The sequence below is a fragment of the Thalassophryne amazonica genome, chromosome 2 (genome assembly GCF_902500255.1).
Source record: "Thalassophryne amazonica chromosome 2, fThaAma1.1, whole genome shotgun sequence".
NCBI classification, from domain to species: Eukaryota; Metazoa; Chordata; class Actinopteri; order Batrachoidiformes; family Batrachoididae; genus Thalassophryne; species Thalassophryne amazonica.
This window is the reverse complement of record NC_047104.1, coordinates 35,405,592-35,429,798: the sequence shown is the minus strand read 5'-3', so window position 1 is coordinate 35,429,798 and position 24,207 is coordinate 35,405,592. Positions and strand designations below refer to the sequence as shown.

At 44.7% G+C, this 24,207-nt stretch overlaps 1 protein-coding gene across 1 annotated transcript in view; it reads left to right on the top strand.

The window, feature by feature from the left end:
• ankdd1a (ankyrin repeat and death domain containing 1A) overlaps positions 1-24,207 on the top strand; it is a 132,437-nt gene that overhangs the window by 57,515 nt on the left and 50,715 nt on the right. The window contains exons 8-10 of the mRNA XM_034184889.1: positions 15,589-15,681; positions 18,652-18,750; positions 18,845-18,943. Coding sequence (XP_034040780.1) covers positions 15,589-15,681; positions 18,652-18,750; positions 18,845-18,943 — 291 coding nt within the window. The remainder of the gene's footprint in view (positions 1-15,588; positions 15,682-18,651; positions 18,751-18,844; positions 18,944-24,207) is intronic.

The window sequence follows — 24,207 nt, the reverse complement described above, 5'->3', positions numbered from 1 at the left end:
GTGGGATCAAAAATTACCCCAAGGTTCCTCATTTTGTTTGTATGATGTATGACACATGAACCCAGGCTGAGCGCCAGCTGGTCAAACTGATGCCGATGTCTCGCTGGACCAAGAACCATCATTTCAGTCTTATCAAAGTTTAAAAGTAGGAAGTTACTAGACATCCAACTTCTCACTGATAGAAGACAGTCGTCCAGGAATTTTATGGGAGTGAGATTTCCCGCAGTTATCGGCATGTACAACTGAGTATCATCAGCATAACAATGAAAGGCAATCCCAAAACTCCGCAGTATATGCCCAAGGGGTGCCACATACAGGAAGAAAAGCAAGGGGCCTAAAACAGATCCCTGTGGAACCCCAAATCTCATGTCAGCATGTCATGTCAGCATGTCAGCAGCCCGTGAAAGACGTCAAGGCTGTCTTCTCCACTCGCTCCATGTACAGATTGGCCACAATGGGGTAACTCAGACCACTGTGGAGAACACACAAGATTTTGTCAACAAGATCAAGGACCTGCAGCTGGAGGCAGATGAAACTATGGTGTCATTTGATGTGACATCGTTGTTCACCTGCATCCCCACCGCTGAGGCCATCTCAGCTGTGAGGCAGAGACTGCTGGAGGATGTGTCTCTACTTGAAAGGACCAAACTCACACCAGACCACATCTGCCAACTCTTGGAGATCTGTCTTAACACCACATATTTCCTGTTTAGGGGGAATTACTACAGGCAGATCCATGGTTGCGCGATGGGGTCTCTGGTATCCCCCATTGTGGCCAATCTGTACATGGAGCGAGTGGAGAAGACAGCCTTGACGTCTTTCACGGGCATCCCTCCCAGTCACTGGTTCAGATATGTCGATGACACATGGGTTAATATCAAGCAACAGGAGGTTGAGGACTTTACAGAACACATCAACTCGGTGGACTCCAATATCAAGTTCACACGTGAGGATGCCAGAAACAACCATTTAGCCTTCTTGGACTGTGATGTTACGATTGGAGAGAACAGGCAGCTCCAGACAGGGGTTTACAGAAAACCCACTCACACTGACCAATATCTGCTCTTTGGCTCAAAGCACCCCCTTGAAAACAAGCTCGGGGTGATCAGGACTCTTCAACACAGAGCCCTACAGGTGCCCACAACTGCAGAGGGAAGGGCTAAAGAACAACAACTTGTACGGAAAGCCCTCACAGTATGTGGGTACCCACGATGGTCCCTGGACAAAGTGTAGAAGTCCCAGAAAACAAAGAGACCAAATAGACAGGAGACAGAGACAAGAAGAAGAGTGTCTCTCCCTTTTTTAGCAGGAGTAGGGGGAAAAACTACAGAGGATCTTCAGACAGCACAAAATCCCAGTTTACTTTAAACCGGTTAACACCTTGAGACAGAAATTAGTTCACCCTTAGGACAGGATCCCTAGTTACAAACAAAGCAATGTAGTGTATTCTATAAGATGTCAGGAAAACTGTAATGAACACTACATAGGTGAGACTAAGCAACCTTTACACAAAAGGCTATACCAGCACCGCAGCGAGGGCGCAGTGGACCTCAGTCTGCAGTTCATCTCCACCTGAAAGACACTAACCACACGTTTGAGGACAAGGAAGTTAAAATCTTAGCCAGAGAGAAGAAATGGTTTGAGAGAGGGGATCAAGGAGGCATTCTATGTGAAACAGTTGAAACCCAGCCTTAACCGGGGAGGGGATCTGAGACACGCTTTGTCCCCTGTTTACAATGGGGTACTCAGGTCAAAGCAGTTTCAGTCATTTTGTTCATGGTAATGAGTCATTCACGTCATCAGGAGAGTCGTCAAGGGAGCCATCAGAGAGGCTTCCGTCCCATCATTAGGATGGACAGCTGCCCTGTCATTAGGAGGGTGCTAACTAGAGCCCAATAGGTGCTAATTAGAGCTATTGTTTAGTCACTAGCCTATAGCAGTCTGCCTCTCGGTAGGAGGGGTCTGGTTAGGTTTAAAACTCCAGCTTTTGTGGCTTCTGTTTATTCTTCTCTACAAGAGTCAAGACAGAAGTCAGACTACCAGAGCAAGAATTTTAGCTGAGGAAGCTTCTGCGATTTGAAGCAAAACGTCCTCGTGTCAAGCAACCCAGTCCAGTTGAAGATTCAAGCTTCTCTACTCCTTTCATGTTTTGGCACCATCACGATGGGATGACAGTAGCTGCTGTGCACAGCCTCCAGTCACAGCCACACAATAGAGGTGTTATGAGTGTGTTGGTGGTTTCCCTCATCAGTCTTCTTTTTGTACCATACTCAGTACCTTACTGTTTGTATTATGTCCGTCAAGGATGTAATAAAATCATTGGCGTTTATTTATTTATTTGTCTGTCTCTTAGCAGGTTTACATCAAAACTACTGCACAGATTTTGACAAACCTTTCACCACAGATAGATATTAGGCCATGGAAGACTCCATTAGATTTTGGAGGTGATCTGGATACGGATTCTGGATCAAGATTTCATTTTATATAGGCTTTTAAGGGTTGTGCCAAAACTACTTCACAGATTCTCACCAAATTTGTACCACAGATACCATACTGTTTTATTACATCCACCAAGGACATAATAAAATCATTGGCATGGTTGATCTTCCATTAGGCCATGGAAGACTCCACTGAATTTTGGAGGTGATCTAGATTCTGTATCAGGATTTCAATTTGTATGCTTCACTTTGTTGGATTTTGATTATTACTATACGTCAAAACTACTTAACAGATTTTCAACCAAATTTCATCACACATTGGTGGCCTTGGATGACTCCATTAATTTCAAGGTGATCTGGATCCGGGTTCTGTAACAGAATTTCACTTTGTAGACTTTTAAGGATTATGTCAAATCTACTTCACAGATATGACATCATGATGTAAAACCAAGATTAGGAAGACACTATTTTGTTTCATCTTGTGGATTATATATCAGATTGCAACATCTTGATCAGTCGGACCATTCTGGATCAGTACGCAATTATTGCATTGTGTTGTGGAATCCGGATCCAGGTTAAGTCTGGGTAAGGATGTGAGTCACATTTCTGTTATTTTGATCCTCATCACCCTTGGCAGCCGTCAGACATCTCGGATTGCTCTTGTTCTTAATTGAATGATGTAAATACAGTCTGAGACATACTTGGGAGTGTTCATGTTTCTGACCACTGAGTGTGTCAAGAAAACTGAATGTGAAAGTGATAATTTACTTTAAATTCATCAAATGGTGACAACAACTGTCAGTGTCCATTTTGTCTGTATTTTTATTTGATTATCTGAAAGCATTATAGTTGTTAAATAACTGAGCATTTTATTAAATATTCTGATTATACAAAATTGTTTAATTTTCATTTATATCTTTAGCTCATTTAAATAGCATGCATTCATTCATGAAAAATGTGGAACTTGAGTAAATCTTCTCAGAGGCTTCGTCTTCATTGTTTGAAGCAAAGAACACCTGACATGAGTAATCGGCGAGACAGAATGTTACCCATGATGCCATTGTGTGAGCAGGATGTTTGTGCCATGTAACGTGATATGTGTCTACAGTTTGGCATGAATGCTCTTCTTCTGGCCTGCTGGTTTGGTCACTTGAAGATCCTGCAGATCTTGGTGTCCTGTGGAGCGAAGCTGAACTGTGAAAACAGAGTAAGCCACGTCTTCGCTGCAGGTTACACTGTCTCTGGGACTCCGACTGCATGTGAGTTGCTTAAGACTTGTTTGTTTCTTAGGATGGACTGAGCATCCTGCATTGTGCTGCCCAGCGAGGCCACATTCAGGTCCTGGAGTTCATCATGGAGGACTTGGAAAACTTCTGCCTGGACAGAGTTGACAAGGTAATTTCTCTGAAACCTCTACTATATGTGATTTTTTTTTTTAACCAAAGAACAAAAAGGCAACTAATTGTCCTCTTGGAGCTGTGTCCTTATGTGAACGCTGGACATTCTCCAGAGAATCAGGCCTTTCATAAATTTATCACACAAGACAACTATTGGATAGGTGAAGGATGGAGCATCAGCAGTGGGTGCAGGAAGCAGGATACCATCTGAAGAGCACGCTGCAGAACTGGTGATTGTTCATACTTAAATTTGTCCATTGGCCTCGATGCCGGCTTTTATGGACTAATGTTCCCATAGCTTGAAAATTTTTCCCAGACTAGAGATTTTGTCCAGTCTTCACATAAATTGGCACAGTTGATGTTCTTACCTTTGTCACAGTCCTAAGTGTTCATCTGTCAGACATTGAAATTGGTGGCAAAGCAACCAAATAGGAAGGGGGGGGGGGGGTCATGTGCCAGCAGCGCTTTGATGTATCAAAAACCAAAGTTTCATACCAAATGTGGCGTCTTTAAAAAGACATGGTTGACACCCAGTCACAAAATATGAAATGAGCACAAATCCCGATGAGGCTGGTTCACATATGAGGTTCGGAAGGTGCTGTTTGGACTTCCTTTGAAAGGTGTTTTAGCGTGTGCTTTTCTAACTGCCAGTGTAGGAGGAATCCACGCAGACTGTGGAGAGGAATGACTCCAATATGAAGTAGGAATTCATTCTTATCGACAGCTGTACTTAGGTTTGTCATAGTGGCACTGATAATTGTGATAAACTATATTATTGGGATTTTAAGGCTATTTTTCTTTTTTTTTTCCACAGGTGAAGCCAGAAAGAACAATGAACTATTAATTCTTTAGAATACTGAGAAATTGGAAGTGGAATGAAAAAATTTAGATATATCCACGCACCTTGGCTGCCACTCCATTTTTGAATTTGCTTTTAAATATAAGTCCTGCTGTTTAATCAACGTTACTTTGGCCATGTGACCTACTGACTTTAGTTGTTTAAAGAGTTGATGGCAATTTGCTACACTTTTATTTTCACGTCCTACCTACATTTCAACTGGATTGTTTGTAGTTTTAGCTTACTGTGCTGGGAAGCTTCCTCATTTGCTTCTTTCAGACCGACTCAGTGTGCCGTGCCCTGCTGCCAGTTTGGCCTCCTGGCCTTTGTTTGCTACATCATAAGCTAACATGAGTCCACCTGCTCAGCCAGCCAGCTTCTTCCCGTCCTCACTGTGGTCGTCTCGTCTGGGCTTTGGCTGGTTTTCTAGCTAGCCACCCCCACACCGGTCCATCCTCCATTCGTCGTGCAGGCTCATAAGGTTACCCCCTTGGTTGCCCTTCCTGGCCACCTGCCATCCTTCCAAATTACTGCTGTGCTGCTGTGCGTATCTTGTGGCTGGTTTCAGGTTGATACCTTGCTCCTGGCTACACACTGGTGCTAGCTGCTTGCTAGCATTCCACACTCGAACCATTTCATTGTTGTACTCCGCCTCGGATCTCCACAACCTCAACAATCACCTGTATCCAGACTGCATGGACATTCTCCATGAAACCGGACTACTTTGGAGACGATGTGATCACATCCTTGACTTGGTCTGCTCCACTGGTCTTACTCTTTCCCAACTCTCCAGCATCAATCTAAAGATCTTAGATCACCTGGCAATTACAATGGATATTGTTACTCCCATTCCACAGGACAAACGCAAAATATCATTCAGGTACATAAAGTCTGTCTCTTCTTCTGCTCTTTCAGCTTCTCTCACTCGTGTAATGTCCACTTCCCCTCCCCCTTGTCTAACAATTCCTCTGATCTTATTGACTACTACAATGACAACGCTTTCCTTTTGTCTTGATCAGCTGGCTCCCATTAAAATTGAAACTGTTTCATTCACTTACCCTTCCTCCTGGTATGCTCCCGAACTTCATCAAATGAAAACCTGTAAACGCCAGCTTGAAAGACTTTATACGAAAACGGGCGTTACAGTACATCTTCAAGCTTATACTGATTATCACCAACAATATAAACATGTTCTTTCCACTGCTCGCTCCACCTACTACTCACACATCATACACTCGGGCTTCATCAACCCTAAGGCTCTTTTTCCAACCATTAACAAATTTCTCAAACCCACTGACAACACCTCTGCTTCCGTCATACTTGACAAATGTAACACCTTCCTTTCTTTCCTTCCAAACAAAAATTGACACAATTTACAGTAACCTCAGCACCTCCCCTGTCTCAGTTCTCCTGGTGTCTCCCAACGAGCTCCACAACCTCATGGCAGGTAGAGAAGCTCCACCTGTGTTTCTGGACCCCATTCTATCCACTCTTGTTAAGAACTGTTTTCCAGTCATTTCCACTCTGATCACAGATATCATTAACTCTTCCCTCAGCTGTGGTACCGTCCCTCAAACGTTCAAATTGGCTGCTGTCACCCCCCATTCTCAAAAAACCTGTACTCAATCCTGACATCATGACAAACTTCTCGTCCACGTCCAATCTTCTCTTCTTATCAAAACGTCTTGAACGTGTTGTCGCCTCCCAACTCAAAGCCCACCTCATATCCAATGATTGTTTGAACCCTTTCAATCTGATTTTCGCTGCCAACACAGTACTGAACAGCCCTTCTCAAAGTCTCCAATGACCACTTTCTTTCCTCAGACTCTGGTAAACTCAGCATTTTTGTCCTCCTCGACCTCACCGCATCATTCGACACTATTAATCATACTATTCTTCTTTCCCGCCTTGAAACTACCCTTAACATTACCCACACTGCTCTTAACTGGCTATGGTCCTATCTCACTAACAAAAGCAATTCATCTGCATCAATAACTGCACCTCCTCCATTACCCCTTTGTCCCAAGGGGTTCCCCAGGGCTCTGTGTTAGGTCCTCTCCTTTTTATCCTTTACATGCATCCCCTTGGTAAAATCATACATTAGCATGGTCTTCATTTTCACTGTTATGCTGATGGTGTCGAGCTCTACATTTCCACCAAATCTATCACCACTTCAACTACTCCACTCCCACTAACTGCCTTACTGAGATCAAGTCTTAGATGCAAATTAACTTTCTCAAACTCAACTGTGACAAGTCCTGAAATAATCAATTCAATTTCAGTTTAACAATCACAAATCACACCAAATCACCAAATCACAACAAAGTTGCTTCAAGGCGCTTCACACACTAAGGTCTAACCTTACCAACCCCAGAGCAAGCACACAGGCTAACAGTGGTAAAGAAAAACTCCCTCTGAGGAAGAAACCTCACGCAGACCAGACTCAAAGGCGTGACCCTCTGCTTGGGCCATGCTATGGACACAAATTACACACAATTCACAGGACAGGAGGGCCTCAGGAAACAGACACCATACCCATCTCTGGATGGAGCTGCACCTCAACAAAGAGAAAAAACAGAATCAGGCATCAGAAAGACAACAAATACAGTATAATTTATCAGCATTAAGCAACAAGAAAAACAAAAGAAATACTAAAGTGATCGCTGGCCGCTAGCCCTAAGCATCACTAAAAGATCCAGAATTTAGATAAAGTTGAGGACGCGGCCCGCTCCATTTCCTAATAAAAATTAATTTAAAAGAGTAAAAAGCATAGTAACATACTATGCCAGTATGCTAACCATAAGAAAAGGAAATAAGTGTCTTAAGTCTGGACTTGAAAGTGTCTGCAGAATCTGAAAGTTTTATTGATGCAGGGAGATCATTCCGCAGAACAGGGGCATGATAACAGAAAGCTCTGTGACCCTCAGACCTTTAATTCACCCTAGGGACACAAAGTAGTCCTGTACCCTGAGAACGCAAAGCCCGGGCCGGTACGTAGGGTTTAATTAGGTCAGCTAAGTAGGGAGGTGCCAGTCCGTGAACAATTTATAGGCTAGTAGCAGAACCTTAAAATCTGATCTCACAGGGACAGGACGCCAGTGAAGAGATCCCAAAATGGGTGTAATATGGTCAAACTTTCTGCTTCTTGTCAAAAGTCTGGCAGCAAGCATTTTGAACCAGTTGGAGAGCCCTAATGCTGGACTGCAGTAAACCAGAAAATAGAACATTGCAGTAGTCCAATCTAGAAGAGACAATGCATGAATCAGGGTCTCAGCATCAGCCATAGACAGGATGGGACGAATCTTCCCTATATTTCACAGGTGGAAGAAAGCAGTCCTCGTAATCTGATGTGGAGGTCAAGAGGACAACGTAGGATCAAAAATTACCCCAAAGTTCTTCACTTTTGTGACTCCTGAGATACAGATTTGAACAGAAGCTCATAATTTTTGATTGACTGATGATAAAGTCAAAAAGCAGGAGTCACCTACTCTGTTCCTGGAGACCCCCTGCCCTGTATGTTTTCCACGTCACCCTACTCAAGTCATACCTGTTTTTTGTTTTTTTTAAAGTGGTGTTTTCCAGCTGTTGATTGGCTGAGCACACCTAATAGAGGTAATTACCTGGGAGTGGATCAGGGTGGATCAGGGAGAGTTAGAAAATATGCAGGGTAGGTGCCCTCCAGGAACAAGGCTGGTGACCCTGCTTTAACCTGTGGAGACGTTGGTTGGCCTGAGAGGATATGTGCAGCGACCAGGTCAGGTTGTCAGAGACATGAACCCCCAGGAATTTTATTGCTGCACAACCTTTACAGCAGAGTCATCACCAGCTTCTTGGTTTTCCTCCACATTCAGGATCAGAATGTTGTTGCACCAGTGAAGAGTCTCACCTCCTCTCTGTAGTGTGTGTCATTGTCATTCTGGATGAGCCCCACTATGGTTGTGTCGTCAGCATATTTTATGATATGATTTTTGTTGACCTTTGCACAATAGTTGGGGTCTTGAGGGTGAAGAGGAGGTGACTTAGCACACACCCTTGTGAAGAGCCTGTGCTTCAGGTGATGGTGTTTGCTGTTCTTACCTCCGCGCACAAACTGAGGCCTGTTTGTCAAAAACTCCAGTATCCAGTTTAGTAGAGGGGTGTTCTACGTTGATCTTAAGCAGCTGTTTATTGCTGCCCTACGCGGCAGTATGCTGAGGGACGGAAAGGGGTACACGAGACTGGACGCAAAAATTAAACGTGTAACTTTTTTCTGTGTAGAGAACTGGATGCAGAAAGTATGCAGTTTTTAAGCAGGTTTGCGCAACACTACGCCACTGCATGCAACACTGCACTACTGTATGCAACACTGCGCTACTGTTTGGAAATCTACACAACCACTGTGCAACTGTACACCTCCACAAACTGAGTGGCATGCATTCAGAGTGAATCAGCTTGAGAAGAACAGCCTGCACCATCTGTGCGTGCTCAGAACAGGTAATCGAACCGGCGCGTGCGTATGACTGCATGATCCAAGCAGCCCACAGTGTCTGTGCGTGCTTACAACAAGTGATCGAACTGGCACACGTCTGCATGCTCAGAACAGGTAATCCGATAATCAGAAAACATGGTTTACATTCTTACAATTCATAAATTGGATTTCTTTAGAGATCCAGAGAACAGAAACAGCAGGTCTTGAAAAAAAGAGCAGAGAGAGAGAGAGAGAGAGCTCTCTCTGTCACACTCTTCCCCTCTGTCTCGCTCTCTTTAGAATGCTGAAACAAGAAAAAGATGTTTAAGTATGATTTTGAGTTTAAAATGGCAGCAGTATTTTCTACTTTTGTGGGGGACACAATGGACTCTGAACTTTGAGATCTGATGTTCCAAGCCAACAGCATCACAAAACGTTTTCATTTCATGTACCGGTTTTGAGAATGGAGCACATTTCCACAATGCCAAAAAAACCCCCAAAAGTAGGCAGGAGTGGACTGTGAGAGGCGAAAAATAGCGTTGAGGGCTACATACGTGGCAGTAAGCATACAGTAATCAACCATACGCAACTGTAAGCAAGACTAGGAATGTAACCATACACCAGCCTACACAGGGACTACGCTAAATCTGCGCAGCTTTCAGCGTAACTCTGTACGCATCACAACGCATCTGTATGCAAGCCCAGTGTGAAAGGGGCTTAAGGGTGGTAATGGAGGGTCTTTTGGGCACTGGGATGATGGCTGACATTTTGAAGCACAAAGGCTTGACCCAGGGAGATGTTAAAATGTCTGGCAGGACCTGTGTCAGTTGTTCTGCAAACCACTTGAGCACGCAGGAGGTATGCGGTCTGGACCTGCAGCCTTCTGGTGTTTATTTTTTTCAAGGTCCGACAGACATCAGCTGGATCAAGGGCCAACCCACCTACTCCTGAAGTGGGGTGGCCTTGGCTGCTGGAGTTTATATTTAGTGCCTCAAAATGTCCGAAGTAGTCATTGAGTTAATTCAGGAAGTCAGTGTCGTCATCACAGGTTGCAGGGGTCATCTTACAGTCTTAAGCAGATCTGATTGTTATGTTCGGACGCAGCCCCGGAGAACCGACCAGCGTTTGAAGGACCCAGTATAAAATAAGCAGAGCACGGTACAAGGATAACAGAGTTTAATAAACATAACAGTGATGTGATAAATATAAAAGTCGCGGTCCTGGCGTGGTGGATTGCGGTGCGCATCCCGCAACGCTAACTGTCCGGAGCCAGAACCAGTTTCGGACCCCAGGACCCCGCCGACACCCCCCAGGTGGCCGGACAAACCGAGTCTCAGGAAGTGTGTTGACGAGCGTGAGACCTCACACCCCTCCTCTTTCACAGACCATGCATCAAACCTGGACGTTATCTCTGCATCCACTGAGTGATGAGATGGCTCTTGAAACGACGATCTCGACCCGTCTGGTCACAAGGTCGAGTCTCTGGCAAACACACACTGTGCACTCCAGACTAAATGCCACCATGTTCCAATCCGGTAGATGCACCACCAGCTGTGAGTCCTGACGAGCTGCACGTGATCAGCCTCAGGTGATCAGGGTGAGGTCCTGATAAACTCAGCTACACAGCCACTCAGTCCCAAATGCGCACCACCTGGAGGGAAAACCAAAAGACAGAAACAGAAGACACACAAAGCCAGCCAGGCACGCCAGCCACAACACTGATCCTGCTACAGTCTCTTGAGTCCCTGTGATGCTGAAATTATTCCTGAATTTTATGTCCATGGGCCCTTTTAGGCCCGTCTGATGGTCTTATTCAGCTCGGCTCTGGCCGTTCGAAAGGGCACCGTGTCTCCACACTTAAAGGAATGTCTCTTCTTCAGCGGGACACGTACCTCAATCCACTGTAATCCACGGTTTCTTGTTTGCCCTCACTGTGATGTTTTTTTGTGACAGTGACATCCTCCATACCATTTGTAGATGTGACCAGATATAGCTTCAGCATACTACTCAATGTCTGTGGTCTGGTCTGTGGTGGCAGCCTCTCTGAATACAGACCAGTCTGTGCATTTGAAGCATCCCTGTAGTGCTGTCATTGCTAACCTCTGGCCACACTCTCAACTGTTTGATGGAGAGTTGTGTTTTTTGTTTCTGGTGAGCGGAGGTCTGTATGCAGGCATTAGCATGAGGATATTGGTCTGATGAGCTGAGGTGAGGGTGAGGGGCTGCTTTTAAATGCTGCTTTCATGTTGGTATAGACATGGGGAGTGTGTTGGCTCTTCTTGTGGCAAAACTCACATGTTGGAGAAAGTGGGGAAGAACTTTCTTCATGTTGCTTGGTTAAAGTCCCCAGCAACAATGAATACTCCTGGGTGTGAAGGTTGTAGTTGTACTTGGTGGTAGAGGGAGTCCAAGGCTGTCTTGTTGCGGTCCGGTCCTGTGGGCTGTTTTTTTTGGGCTTCTTTCTAAGGTTTTTCCTCTCGTTGTCTGTGGGTGTGTGTGTGAGAGAATGTGGATGTCTGTGAGTGTGCGTGTGTTTCCCGGTGCTTGTCTCCCGTAGATGCGAGTGTGCATGATAAGATAAGATAAACTTTATCGATCTCACAGACGAGAAATTCACGTTACGTCAGCTCTTAAGAAAACACACAAGGTGGGTGCATGTAGAGGAAAATGTTCATCAAACATTTTCCTCTACTTGCAGTCTGAGTCTGCCATCCCTCCATTTGTACCCCCTTCTCTGTGCGTGCTCAGGCGTAGGTGTGGATGAACACGCGTCCCGTCTGTGTGGTGGATGTAGTAAGTGTGTGTGTGTGTGTGTGTGTGTGTGTGTGTTTCTTATATGTTCATCTGTGATGTTGGTTGTCTTTTGGTTTAAACTTTCACTTGTTGCTCCTTGTTTATCCGCGCTTGGTTCTCTGCTGAGCGGCGTTTGACAGCTGTCATGCGAGGGGCCCCGCCCCTGATGCATCTAGTGTTTAAGTCTTCTGGAGCTTTCATGTATTTTATTTCTCCTTCTCCTTACAATGATTGATTTTGTTCTCTACCACGTTAGTTGATTCATGTTCAGGTTTTATTTTCCCAGGCTGTCTGTGTAGATTGTTTCTTGTGAACTCATTGGTTTCCTTCCACATGTGTCCTTGGTTCTGGTCGTTATCTCCAGCTGTGTGTATTTGGTTTCGGCTTTATAAGCCAATCATTTGTATTTGTTAGTTGCCGGTCTATTAGATGTTTCACCCAGGTTCTTCTCCACACGTCCTGTTTCAGCTGTTTGTAATTCACACTGTCCCTTTTTGACAGATGATTTTTGTTATTTGGTTGTAACTTTGTTAGTCTTTACAACCATTTGCATTTTGGCTTTCAGAAGAGTTTTATTTTCATCCTCACTGTCTCCCTTTTTGACAGTTGTCTTGAGTTGCTCATTATCTTCCTGTTTGCTTTTTGATCTCAGTCACATTTGGTTAAGATATTTTGGTGAACATTTTTGTTTTTTGGAGTCTGTCCTCTTTTTTCATGTTATTGGATGTTTTTTGGATTTGATGTTCACTATTATTCTGGAGTCCAATAAATAACTGTATTTTTGCCATCACCTCGTGTTTTTTGGCTACCTGCATTTGGGGTCCAAACCTGCCTTCTTTGGGGTCTAAATCATGACAGTCTTAAAGTCTGCATCAGAAGCAATATAAACAGCAATGACTAGAATCAGCTGGTTTAGTGGGAGGATGAACAAATATGTGGTTAGATTTTTTCTCACTGAAACTGGCGTTACCCACCTTCGCTTATAACTTTGCCTGAATGGAATTTACTCATCCAATACTCATACAATAACCCCCTTCACTAACAGCTGGCCAACACCGTGCTGGAGGTCAGCGTGCTGTGTCAGTAACCATCACGGTCACTTTACCTGTGTAATACAGATGGCACAGATGGTTTCCCCACCGGTAAGCCTCGGCAGCAGGCTGTGCTGAATCCAGTTTGCTAAATCAACCAACAGATAAAGCGTCCACTGTTCACCCTGTGGACACCTGATACAAGACGAACAAGAAGAGCAGAACAAATGGAAGTGTTGATGTAGCGCTTCATCAGTGAAGCGTGTTGGAGGTAACGGTTACCGTGTAGGTTTGAGTGGCTCCAACTGGTTGATTAATATTACTGATGACTATGAATGCATAGACTTTAGCATCAGAATCATTCTGTGCTTTCCAGTGCCACCGAGTTTGTCCAAATATTTATTGATCTTAATGTATATTCCACTAACTGGTTGCTGGTCGGGTATGATAGCCCGGCTGGTGATGTAAGGTGATGTTCCCACATCTGATGGGTGTCATAGAACAACACATGAGCATAGCTACAGTGTTTAGAGCTGTTGTCTTTTAAGGTCATTCTAATTTATGGAGAACTCGAACCAATGAACTGTCATGAACAGTGTGTTGTGTGTGTGAGGCCTTTGGTTTGGTAATGGATGAGTTCCGAAGCTCCTGTTTCGTGATGACATTTGTCTGGTCAGTCAGGGAAGACGGCGCTGCACCTGGCTGCTGAGCATGGACACCTGGAAGTGGTGGATTTCCTGATTGGAATGGGATGCATACATGGGCTGAAGGACAAGGTAATGACTCACACACACACGCTGTGCAGGATGTCATTTTAAAAAATGAAATTGTTAAAAGGTTTTGCGTCATAATTTCTTTGAACTGTGGTGGATCTGCAACGTGACTAAGCTAATGTAAACTGAACACATTTCCATCATCAGAACACTTTAAGCTGTCATTACAGACAAACTAAACACCAGGCCTAAAACAGGATCTGCTGTGACTTTAAATCCTGTGCAACATCCTGCAAAGGACGATGTTGAAGTTTTAATGACTGTAATGAAAAGTTGATGCTGTGTTCAACACACTCTGATCCTCCCCAGCAGGACTGGATTCTGTTCCAACTGTCTGGTTTCCACGTACTTATTTAACTACAGCTTATGTCTTGCTTTATGGTTCCACCAACCCGCCTGCAATGTTAAAGTGAACAAATCCATATGTTACTTATTGTTATGTTTACATTTTTCTCTTTCTGTTGACAATATTTTAGTGTATTATAAAGAAGTTGGATTGTAATTTGTAAATGTCAGTATTTAACTGGTTACATGGAAGCTTCATTGTTGCTTAGCTGCCCTAAAGCAAATCATTGTTTACGGCGGCAAGTTTTATTAACACATTAGTCATAAATGCAGGTCATTGTTGTTGTTTTAGTAATAATAATATTTATTTGTATGACACTTTCACATACACTGAACTAAAATATAAATGCAACACTTTTATGTTTGCTCCCATTTTCATGAGTTGAACTCAAAGATCTAAAACATTTTCCATATACACAAAAAACCTATTTCTCTCAAGTATTGTTTACAAATCTGTCAAAATCTGTGTTAATGAGCACTTCTCCTTTACCGAGGTAATTCATCCTACCTCGCAGGAGTGGCATATCAAGATGCATGATTATTGCACAGGTGTGCCTTAGGCTGGCCACAATAAAAGGCCTATCTAAAATGTGCAGTTTAATCACACAAGCACATGCTACAGATGCTGCAAGTTTTGAAGGACTGTGCAGTTGCCATGCTGACTGCTGGAATGTCCACCAGAGCTATTGCCCATGAATTGAATGTTCATTTCTTTACCACAAGCCGTCCAAAGGCGTTTCAGAGAATTTGGCAGTGCATCCAACCGGCCTCACAACCACAGACCACATGTAACCACACCGGCCCAGGACCTCCACATCCGGCATGTTCACCTCCAACATCGTCTGAGACCAGCCACCAGGACAGCTGCTGCAACAATTAATTTGCAGAACCAAAGAATTTCTGCACAAACTGTCAGAAGCCATCTCAAGGAAGCTTATTTGCATGTTCGTCATCCTCATCAGGCTCTTGACCTGACTGCAGTTTGTCCTCTTCACCAACTTGAATGGGCAAATGCCCACATTCAGTGGCATGTTGCTGCTGATCAACTCTGTGAAGATGTGTTGCACTGTGTGAGACAAATGGTGGTCACACCAGATACTGACTGCTTTTATGACCCCCCCCCCCCCAATAAAGCAAAACTGTTATGTGGTAGCGACATCATGCAGGAGCCTTCATATATTCTTGGATTCTTTATCACCGAGAGTCAGGAATCTATAGTGATGTTTGTTTACACACATCTCAGAAGTACTGCCACACAATGTACAACATGGACATCAAGAACATCTCAGAACACAGAAGAGTTAAAACAGGAACTGGGTTTGTTTATAAATAACAATCATTTTAATGTCGAGTGTGAGGATACTGTTTGAGACAAATGAAACAAAACAATCATAATAAATTCTCCATTTTCATTTCTGCAAAGCAAACTGTGATCAGCGTTTTTCTTTTCTTGACTATGTGGTGTACGTGCACGGTTTTGTTGAAGGTAATTGGAGGATGTTTGTAACTGTGGCGTGCAGGACGAGAACACAGCTCTGCATCTGGCAGCGAAGCACGGCCACGCTGACATCCTCCAGAAGATTGTGGAGACCGGAGTGGATGTGGATGAGCGCAACATCGTGAGTCCTGTATTGTTTTGTCCACATACGTTTGAGAGGATTGATGGATTATTTTAAGTGACGTGACATAAGGTTCACACTTCAACCATGGTTTACACTCCAGTCACAAAACATTCACCCCTTTCAAAACAACATGAGGGTGGAGATGGCTGTGGTGCTGTGGCGTTATTCACATTAGGATGTGGCAATACACAACTGAAAGTGCACAATCCTGGATTAAAATCAGTGGTTGCTTTTTTGTATCCATTTTGGCTGAGAATAATCTGTTTAACATACTTAAAGTTCATTTTAAAAATATAGATGAAATAATTATTTTGAAATCCACTGTTAGGAGCATACACCATTTCTTATATTTGTGATTATTTTTGAAGATTAGACTACCGCAGTCCAACATCATTTATAGGAGCATTTTTTTCACAACATAATACAACACATTATCTAGAGGTAAAATGTAAAACAGGCAAAAATGTTTAAGGGTTACTGTATTAATTTTTTTTATCTTAATAATAACATTATAAACAACCCCAAACATGGTAGCACACTTTACCTTTCCCTAAAATCATTCTGATCTCTGCTAGTTTTCCTCTTTATGTGCATTCCTGCAGAGGTACTGTGGAAAGAACAAAACGCAAACTTTATTTATGAACCGCTTTCAGCACATTCTGATCTGAATGATATCAGTGCCTACATTCCGTTCTCAACTCCTGATAATTCAGAGTGAATATTCCATGTTCATGACCCAAAGTTTCTCATATTTGTAAAGTACCTGACAGTTGCAACGGCTGACAGTAGCTATTGAAACCCCGGACACTCTGCCGTCAGAAGTGTATCTTTGTTTAGTGAGTATGTCAAATTTGTGGAGACATTCACTTATCTCTGCAGTGACATTCATGTTTCTGATCCTCTACGTTGAGGTCAGGAGGAGCCTGGGAAGAGCTTAAGGAGTCATGAGGTTGCTGGACAAAAGTGTTTGTAACACCAGTACCTTTGAAGGAGAAAGAAGGTCCTAATGTTTCCTGTCTTACTGTAAGTTGTGAGATTACAACAATGGGGCGTCTTTGTTCCAGGTCTTATTGCTTATCTTTGGAATGACTTCATGTCAAATGAATGGCTACTTATGGATGCGTATGTTTTGTAATGTGGTGCATTTCTGTGGGCATGTAGGTGCCTCAAGGATAATTATTCCAGCAACTAGAAAAGGTCAAGAGTTTACCCTGACTGTGAGAGATAGATGGAGATGGATCAGTTGCCATCTAGGATCCAATGCTGATGCAGCACATCCTGTCAGACTTGACCTAACTTGTACTGCTCCCAGTGTGTGCTCCATGCTGCCTGTCTATTTCCTGGAATAAGCCTTGTCCCAGTCTCCCAGCTGTACATATCTTCCAGCTGACTAGTGTCCCGCCTTGGGGAGTTATTGACTCTCATCCACTTCATTCTGTGGTATTTGATGGACCTGTATCAGACTGACTTTTGGGTCCAGAAGGAATACAGTGGTCCCTCGCTATAATGCGGTTCACCTTTTGCGGCCTCGCGGTTTCGCGGATTTTGTTGTGCAGTTTTGCTTGCTTCTTTTTTTCTTTTTTTTTTTTACAGCGCATTGTGTTCTGCATCCTCATCAGGCGGGCCGGTCGCGGCACCGGTCGGCATCACCGCGATTCCTCTCACTGCCTCCGACGCGCTTACTGAGTCTGCGGGCTCGGTAAACGCCGCAGCGGGCCAGTCACACCGCCCCCCTGTCTGCTGTGCGGAGCTGCGGCCAACTCCAGCAACAAGTCCAGAGACTATGCTCGTTGTTTTGATGCGGAGCGCTCCGGCAGCCTGCAAGGATAGACTTCTTGCAGAAAAATCCGCAGCGCTGCATGGTCTTGGTAACCGCAGCCGCAGAGCTCCGTGGCCACTGAGAGAGGTTGTATCTTTTAATGACATGACCATCACCTCTGGGGGAGGTGATGGTCTAGTGGTTAAGGTGTTGGGCTTGAGTCCAGAAGATCATGGGTTCAAATCCCTGCCTGACTGGAAAATCACTAAGGGCCCTTGGGCAAGGCCTTTAATCCCCTATTGCTCCCGGTGTGTAGTGAGCGCCTTGTATGGCAGCACCCTGACATCGGGGTGAATGTGAGGCATTATTGTAAAGCGCTTTGAGCGTCTGATACAGATGGAAAAGCGCTATATAAATGCAGTCCATTTACCATTTATCTGTACCCCACAACAGTAACACCGGAGGCAGTGAGTGAAGGGAGAGCACGCGCATTTGCATGTGTCTGTTTATAATCTTCTCACCTAGAAGAAAAAAAGAGCGCCAACAACTACCCATAACTGTGTTCTTCACTCGGAAAAAGACACCCACCTGCACAGAGGTGTCACTCAGTGGAAAAAGACGCTACAGCGGAGCGGCACCAGGACAAAGAAGCGCGGTCAGAGGAACTGTGAAATACTGGTCAGTCACTATTAATAATTTCTTATGTGTCCAACCTCGTAGGTTGATCGTTAAAATGAAATTTGTTAATTCTAAAAGCGTAAGCGAAAAGTGTATAAAGTGTGTAGTGAGGGATTTACAGCCTTAAAACATTTATAATAATTGTAAAAAATAACGCTGACTACTTCGCAAATTTCGCCTATTGCAGGTTATTTTTAGAACGTAACTCTCATGATAAACGAGGGACCACTGTAATTAATTGACTTATTGAGCACAAAACAGTTTTCTATAAACGTCTCAGTAATTTGAGGTTTTAGTAGCATATAACATAACGTCCGTTTCAAACCAGCTGACAAAAAAATACGAGGGGGAAAAAAAGCAGTTTTATTCTAAAAACTGGCTTTAAAAATATTCGGTCATGATTTTAGTCCTGAAAAATTTTTTCTTTTTCTGAATATTCAGACTTTAATGTTGACAGCTCGGCCATTTGTCACACTGTCGTTGCTGTTGTAAACGTTTGTTCCTCACTGAAATGTTCATGTTGCTTTCAGGACGGCCTTGCAGCACTGCACCTGTCGACTGATGGCGGTCACTATGAGTGTGTTAAACTGCTGCTGGAGTCTGGCTGTGATGTCAATTCACAAACTAATGTATGCCTGGTCACCCACAGATGTGCACAACACCGTGGACAGCGCTGAAATCTTCTTGCATTTTAAAAGACTTTCTGTTGTTTGCTGTCTGCAGAAGAATATGACATCCCTCCATTATGCGGCCCGGCGTGGCTTAGACAGAGAGGCCAGTTTGCTGTTGGAGGCAGGAATCAACGTGGATGCCATGGACATTGTAAGTAAGCACTGACTGCTGCCTTTAAAGAACATGTTGCACCAAAATCATAACAACTCAGATTTAGGGTGTTCGTGACCATCCGATGATTACTTTGTGCACTTCCGTGACTGGTCTCAAAGTATTCGGCATTCCCAACAAACAGCTACAGAGACTGCTGAAAACAAAGTACTTGTTTTTCCGAGTGTTTACGTAGCTTTGACGAAAAACTCCCAGCACGCTGTTGAATGGAATGTAATCAAATCAACCTTTATTGTCATTTAGCTGTACAGACAGTTGTAGTGCAGGCAAAATAAAAGGGCATTTCTTGTAGAGATCCAAAGGAAAAAAAAAAAGATTTAAATAAAAACACACATCTATCACAGCAGTCCCCCAACCCACGCCACTCCAACCCCTCACATACTCATACAAACACACATATATCCCCCAGACGTCGGACTGAAAATGAAATGAAGATGTAATTGTCTGTCCAAGTAGCAGCTTGTTGTTAAAGTCTAAAGTGCAGTGGTGACAAAATCCCTGTTAGTTGTTGAACAGTCTAACAGCTTGAAGGAGGAAGTTGTTGAAGAGTCTGGCAGTCTTGGTTTTAATGCTACGGAAGCGTTTGCCTGATGGCAGCAATTCAGAGTGGTTATGGAGAGGGTGTGAGGGTTCCTGACAGTGGTCAGTGCCCTGCTCCTGCAGCGGCTCAAGAAGAGTTCCTGGACGGGAGACAGGAGGGAAACTCCGATGACCCTCCCAGCTCCCCTAACTATCCTCTGCAGGGCTTTTTTTGTCTGACATACTGCAACTGGAGAACCATGTTGAACTACAGTATGTCGGGACGCTCTTGGCTACACCTGTGTGAAAGGTCCCGAGGATGGTAGTAGAGAGAGGCTTGATTTAGCTTCCTCAGAAAGTGCAGTCTCTGCTGTGCTCGCTTCTTGATCCCTAGAGTTGTTCCAGGTCAGGTACTGAGAGTTATGCACTCCAAGGAACTTAATATTCTTCGCTCTCTCTGCTATGCGGCCGCTGATGCTGAGGGAAGGGTGCTCAGGCTGTGACCTCCGGAAGTTGATGGTCATCTTTTTTATTTTGTCCATGTTGAGCACCAGGTTATTCTCTCTACACCAGTTCTTTTGGTCTTTGACTTCATTCTTGTACATCGATTCCTCATTCTCACGGATGAGTCCCACCACCATGGTGTCATGTGCAAACTTAATAATCTGGTTCCCCTTGTGTCTGGATGCACAGTCATGTGTTAACAGAGTAAATAACAGAGGACTGAGTACACAGCCCCTGAGGAGAACCAGTGCTCAGCGTGATGGAGTTGAAGATGTTATTTTCGACACGGACCAACTGTGGTCTTTCGGTCAGAAAGTCCAGGATCCAGAGACATTTGGCGGTGTTGAGGCCAAGTAAGGAGCAGTTTCTCCATTAGTCTCTGGGAGATGATGGTATTAAATGCTGAGCTGAAACCAGTGGACAGGATTCTAGCATAGGTGTCTTTATGGTCCAGATGAGTGAGGACTGAGAGTGCAAGGTGGTGGATGTTGCATCCTTTGTGGAGTAGTTTGGTCGATAAGCAAACTGAAGCAGGTCAAGTGATGCAGGGAGGCTGGCTGTGATGTGTGGTTTGACAAGTCATTCAAAACACTTCATCACAGTTGGTGTCAGTGTGACGGTAGTCATTCAGACAGGACACAACTGATTCTTTTTGCCACTGGGACAATTGTTGACCTTTTGAACTTTCTGGGGACAATGGCCTGACTGAGAGAGATGTTAAAGATGTCAGTCAGAACATCTGCCAGCTCATCAGCACCGTCTCTGAGCGCACGTTCTGGGATGTTGTCCGGACCTGCTGCTTTCCGTGGGTTAACCCTGGTTAGGGTTGTCCTCCATGTGTCTGCTGTGTTGATAATAAGAGCTGGCCCGACAGATGACAGAGAAGGTCCAGCCCTCCCTCTGGTTGTTGGGTTGGATGCTTCAAAGCATGCAAAAATGTTGTTGAGCCTGTCTGGAAGAGAAGCGTCGTCATCATCGACCTCCTCCCTGGACTTGTAATCTGTTAGCGCTTGGACTCCCTGCCATATCCGTCGGATGTTGCCTGTGTCACAGAGGTGACCCTGGATTTTCTTAGCAAAGGTATGTTTCGTAGCCTTGATGTGCAGACCTGACTGAATGGAGAGCAAACTTGTCCCCCGCCCTGAAGGCTGCATCTCGGGCAGTCAGCAGCGAGCACATCTCTGCAGTCATCCAGGGTTTCTTGTTGCCACGTTCAGTGAAGGTCTTAGTTTCAGTGACATCCTCTGTGCACTTTGCGATGTAGCAGGTTACCGCCTCAGCATACTCTTCATTGTCTGTGTGATCTTCCTGGGAGGCTGCTGTCTTGAAAGCTTCCCCGTCAGTGTGTATAAAGCAGTCCTGAAGAGCCGATGCTGCACCCTCAGGCCAGAACCTGTTTTTTTTTTTTTACCACTGGCCAGCTGCTCTCTCAGTAGTGGTTTGTAAACAGGCACCAGCATCATGGAAAGGTGGTCAGAATGGCCGAGGTGGGGCAGGGGTTGTCTTGTACGAGGTCTGTGAGAAAAGTATCGTACCTTTTTATTTTTTTCAAAAACTATATAGATTTGATTCATATGTTTTTACATCAGCCAAGCTTGAACCTTCGTGTGCATGCGTGAGTTTTTCCACGCCTGTCGGTTGCGTCATTCGCCTGTGAGCACTCCTTGTGGGAGGAGTGGTCCAGCCCCCTCGTCGGATTTTCATTGTCAGGAAATGGCGGAATGATTTGGGCTTTTTCCATCAGAATTTTTTCAGAAACTGTTAGAGACAAGCAGCTGGAAACCATTCGAAAAATTTATCTGGCTTTCGGTGAAAATTTTACGGGCTTCACAGAGAATAAGGACTGTTACTACAGCTTTAAGGACGCCCCACAATGGCGCACGGCGCGCCGCGCTCCGAGCCGCCATCAAGAGGCAGAAAACACCACATCATTTCTAAACGGATGGCTGTGTGGAGCTGGGACCGTTGTGAGCAATTTCTCTGGTTATCACAATAGCTGGACATCAGCCATTTTCCGACAGATTTCACTTTTAACAAGAGATTTTGTCATGGAAAGCCGCGCGGAGGGGACAAGTTGGGACATGCCTATCTCGGCTTTCAATGCTTACCAGCCCAGTGAGTATAAGAGAAATTGTGGAGAGCTGGGCATGTCCCAACTTGTCCCCTGGCACTCTGAAACGGAGGTGTTCCTTTGTCTCGCTCGATCAGCGAATCGGTCCTGACACGCGAAGCTTCCGCGCGGCTTTCCATGACAAAATCTCTTGTTAAAAGTGAAATCTGCCGGAAAATGGCTGATGTCCAGCTCTTGTGATAACCAGAGAAATTGCTCACGACGGTCCCAGCTCCACACAGCCATCCATTTAGAAATGATGTGGTGTTTTCTGCCTCTCGATGGCGGCTCGGAGCGCGGCGCGCCGTGCGCCATTGTGGGGCATCCTTAAAGCTGTACTAACAGTCCTTATTCTCTGTGAAGCCCGTAAAATTTTCACCGAAAGCCAGCTAAATTTTTCGAATGGTTTCCAGCTGCTTGTCTCTAACAGTTTCTGAAAAAATTCTGATGGGGAAAAAAAAGCCCAAATCATTCCGCCATTTCCTGACAATGAAAATCCGACGAGGGGGTTGGACCACTCCTCCCACAAGGTGTGCTCACAGGTGAATGACGCAACCGACAGGCATGGAAAAACTCACGCATGCGCACGAAGGTTCAAGCTTGGCTGACGTAAAAACATATGAATCAAATCCATATAGTTTTTGAAAAAAATAAAAAGGTCTGTTACTTTTCTCACAGACCTTGTATGTATCTGGGAGTTTGTATACATTACATTCGCCAAAGATGTCCTTATGCATGGATTGAGCACAATCGCCAGCTGGAGAACAATGTTCAGGTTCGCTATAAGTCCTTACGCATGGATTGCGCACGAGTGATCGCCGGCCAGAGAACAGTGTCCAACTGCACTGCCTCACAAAGGTCTCTCACGATTCTGGCATGTTAGATAGAAATTCCATTATCTCCTGAAAATAACATTCTGACTTTTTCCAATGTAAGAAATCCATATGCATGTTCTGGCAGCCTGTAAAGACAGCGTTGTGGAGACATTCCATGTGCACGTTCCTTGCAGCAGTAAAATAGCGTCTGAGACACAAACAACAGTGTCACCACACATTAGGTTCCAGAATCTGACAGACTAGAAAATTTACGAGTTTTGGGTTGAAGTGTGTCGTCGCCATCACTTTCGAATGAAATCTCAGAAGCCGTAACGGTGAAGACCAGAAAACAAGTTAAACACTCAAAATGCAGCCAAGGTGCCTGAATGCACAAATAACAATGTTTATTGTGTGTCAAAAAATAATGATAAATGTGTAAAACCTTGGAGTGAGACACTGGAGAGGGAGATGCTAACTGGACCAAAATGATGACTAGAAGAATTCCCAGACCAGATGACAGAGGGACCCTGAACTAGGACCAGGTGGCTGCGATGGAGCTGATAGGAGATGTGGTTGCTGGAGACACAAGGAGAAAAAACAGTTAGATAATCCAGAGAAGCGACGTAAAGAAAAAAAAAAATACAACTAGAAATCACAGAGGCCAGGATACCACGTAGGTAGAATTGAGTTTCTGGCAATTATAGAGAGGCATGACCGCTTTAAGTACAGGTAGTGGTGATCACTGACAAGTGTGACAAATCAGCTCCGTAATGCGGTGCCTGGAGACACAGGAAGGAAGGGGGAGCTGAGTGAGCAGTTCCAAGCCAGCACAACAGTCCCCCCCCTTCAACGGGAGCCCCCAGGCAACTGATGAAGCCGGCCCAGGTGGGCCCAATAGAAGTCCCGGAACAAGGAGGGGTCCAGGAAGAGGCCCTGCAGGACCCAGGAGTGTTCTTCAGGGCCATAACCCTCCCAGGAAACCAAATACTGGAAACCCGACCCTGATGCCGCACATCCAGATTCCGGTGGATGATCCAGCTGGAGGGCACAGGTTACTTGTGTGAACAGACTTTAACCAAGAGATGTGGAACACTGGGTGAATTTGTAGGGAACGAAGTAGCCTGAGCTGGACCACAGCCAGGTTGATGATCTCCTCTATACAGAACGACCCCAGGTACCTCAACGTCATCTTATGGGACTCTGGCTGAAGTGGCACATCAGGCAGATGTAACATCCTGGCCTGGCTGGTACGGTGGGGGTCACAGCAACAGGGGGAGTCATCAGAGTGTTCCATG